The sequence below is a fragment of the Pyrus communis genome, chromosome 15 (genome assembly GCF_041283825.1).
Source record: "Pyrus communis isolate YQ-2024b chromosome 15, ASM4128382v1, whole genome shotgun sequence".
In the NCBI taxonomy this organism is placed as follows: domain Eukaryota; kingdom Viridiplantae; phylum Streptophyta; class Magnoliopsida; order Rosales; family Rosaceae; genus Pyrus; species Pyrus communis.
Genome location: NC_142579.1, coordinates 9,207,073 through 9,209,573, shown reverse-complemented (window position 1 = coordinate 9,209,573; position 2,501 = coordinate 9,207,073). Strand labels below are relative to the sequence as shown.

Below are 2,501 nucleotides of genomic sequence, written 5' to 3'. Positions count from 1 at the left end.
AACTTGCTCACCAAGGTTAATTGACTTTGGCGCGGAAAATGGGTAAATTTGAGGCTCATAAGGCTAGAGATGAGGCAAAAGCTACAGCTGCTGAGAGATTGATTTAAGCTAATAAGAGAGAAAGAGAGCTACTTAGGCAAGAAAATGGAGATGCTTAAAGAAGAAAGAAGGGCTTAACAAGATCGTGACATTATGAACATGCATGTAGATGCGATGTCTCTGAATTCTAAATATTTTTGGAATTCGAAGAAAGAGGATATGTTGCATGGTGTTCTTCAGCGGCGTCATGAGCACAATATATCTGTGTTTTGGAATTATTCATCGTGTCTAGCTCAAATTCATCATTGGCATCATAATTAGACTCATCTTCCATAATCATGCTATGAAGAATGATGCACGTCATCATGATGGATCGAAGCGACTCTAAATCAAACAATCTGGTAGCATCCCTGACAATCACCCAACGAGCTAAGAGGATATCAAAACAACACTCCACATCCTTCCTGCACCCTTCTTGACATCTAGCGAAGTGTTTTTCCTTTTCACTTTGTTGACGTGACACTGTTTTGACAAATGATGTCCATATTGGGTAGATGTCGTCTACTAGGTAGTATGCCCCTGAGTGTACTATTCCATTGATTGTATATGTGACTTGAGGAGCTCTTCCTTGCAGGACACCGTTGAACACTAGGAATTGAGTAAGGACATTAAGGTCATTTGAGCTCCTGGAACACCGAAAAAAACATGTCAAATCCATGTATTAAATGATGACACCACCTTCAAAATGATACTTTTGGCTTTTTTTCTATCCCCATAAGCTCCTTGCCATGCAATTGGACAGTTTTTCCAGGTCCAGTACATACAATAGATGCTTCCAATCATGCTAGAAAAACCTCGCATCACACCCTTCTTTAGAAGCCTTTGCAAGTCCATTGTTGTGGGTCTCCGGAGGTACTCTTTGGTGTGAATAGATTCGATTGCGGAGCAAAACCTCATCAGGGACTCCTGAATGGTTGTTTTCCCCATCCTCGCTATCTCATCCATTTGGTCTGCAGATGTTTCGTATGTAAGCATCTGCAAGGCAGCAATAATTTTTTGCTTAGGAATGAGACCCATGACACCAAAAGCATCCTTCTTTTACACAAAGTAAGAATCATGGTTGCAAATAACAATTATGAGTTTGTTGAACAAATGTCGTTGCATTCTAAAACGACATCTAAAGTACATATCATGGAATGCACTATTACGGTCAAAATAATCATCCAAAAGATCCTTACCTCATCCTTGCCTATTTCTATCAATGTTTTGCGGAACGCCTAGGCCTAGAGATCTCGGCCACAACTTGGATGACTCGACGAGAATGTGAGGCTCTTTGGCTTCTTACTTCGTCATCTCTCCTTCTACGCTCTTCATCCTCTTCCTCTTCCATCTCATTTTCTCCCTCCTGGAGATTGAACATTCCTTCCTCTTGCTTAAATAATTTTTTCTCTTACCCATTGATTTCCCACAATATCCTTGAAGAAGACATTGTAAGAAGGAATGAGAAACTATGAATAAAGATAGAGATTTTGATTTTGGTGTGTGATTTCTTAGGATGGATGGTGGGTTATATGGAGGAAAAAAAAAAGGATTATGTTGTAGATAATACCACGTGGCATGTCGTGATTCGTTAAAAATCTTATTGAAATCTATCCTCAAATATTCTAAACAGATTGTGCCACATGGCGCGATGGAATTGGTTAAAAATCTTATTGGAAATCTATCCTCAATGATTCTAAAAAGGTAACAACAAGTGGCGCAACGGAATTGGATAAAATCTTATAGAAATCTATCACAAAAAATTATATTGAAATCTGTCACCAAAAATTATACTTTCGGATAATGACACATAGCGTTGCGTGACCGGTTAAAAATCCTATCCAAAATTACAAATAAATTATTTTTTATTATTTTATAAAATAAAAAATATTAATATTTTATTATCTATTGCCATGACTATTCAGTTTAGGGGTGGAGATGCAAAATGCAATTACTGTTCATTAAAGGCAATTAGTATTCACTAGAGGGGATTCAATTGCCTATTGCTATGGGGAGCCCTTACACACTGGAATTGCTCTTAAGGCAGTGGTGCGTAGCAGTGTGTGCAGGAATCTAAAGCTTTTGTAAGCTTCTTGTCTCAAGAATCTTAGCTGCTGACTAATGATATTTAAGAAACTCTAATGCCATAAGTAGAATACTAAAACTCACATAATTGCATTCAATAAAAACAAAATGAGTCCTCATAAGGAAGGTATCATATGTGCGGCAAGGCTCTAGGGTTAGGATTCAAGAAGGTGACAACGCTGATACTAGCGTGCTGCTTTCCGAATCAATAGAACGTGATTTGGGATCGGATCTTGTGATTGCTTCGTGTATTAAGGACCTGCTAGCATATTCCTACCAGTACGACTAACCTTAGTGATCTTAGGGTTTGCAATGGAGAGGATAGGCATGCAGAATAT

The 2,501-nt window shown here is 38.4% G+C and overlaps 1 protein-coding gene across 1 annotated transcript; it reads right to left on the bottom strand.

Annotated features, from left to right (window-relative positions):
• Positions 1-226: 226 nt before the first annotated feature.
• LOC148690497 (uncharacterized) lies at positions 227-1,116 on the bottom strand. Its single transcript, XM_088684930.1, has 2 exons — positions 860-1,116; positions 227-725 (listed from the first exon to the last, which is right to left on the bottom strand). Exons 1-2 carry the CDS (start codon positions 1,114-1,116, stop codon positions 227-229), a joined length of 756 nt encoding a protein of 251 aa, XP_088541056.1.
• Between the last annotated feature and the right edge of the window lie 1,385 nt (positions 1,117-2,501).

What these genes read in the sequence shown, in the direction of transcription:
- LOC148690497 (XM_088684930.1), bottom strand. Translation starts at nt 1,116, where the DNA reads ATGGGTCTCATTCCTAAGCAAAAAATTATTGCTGCCTTGCAGATGCTT. An exon ending in ATTGGAAGCATCTATTGTAT is followed by an intron (nt 726 to 859) that starts GTACTGGACCTG and finishes TCGGTGTTCCAG; the next exon opens with GAGCTCAAATGACCTTAATG.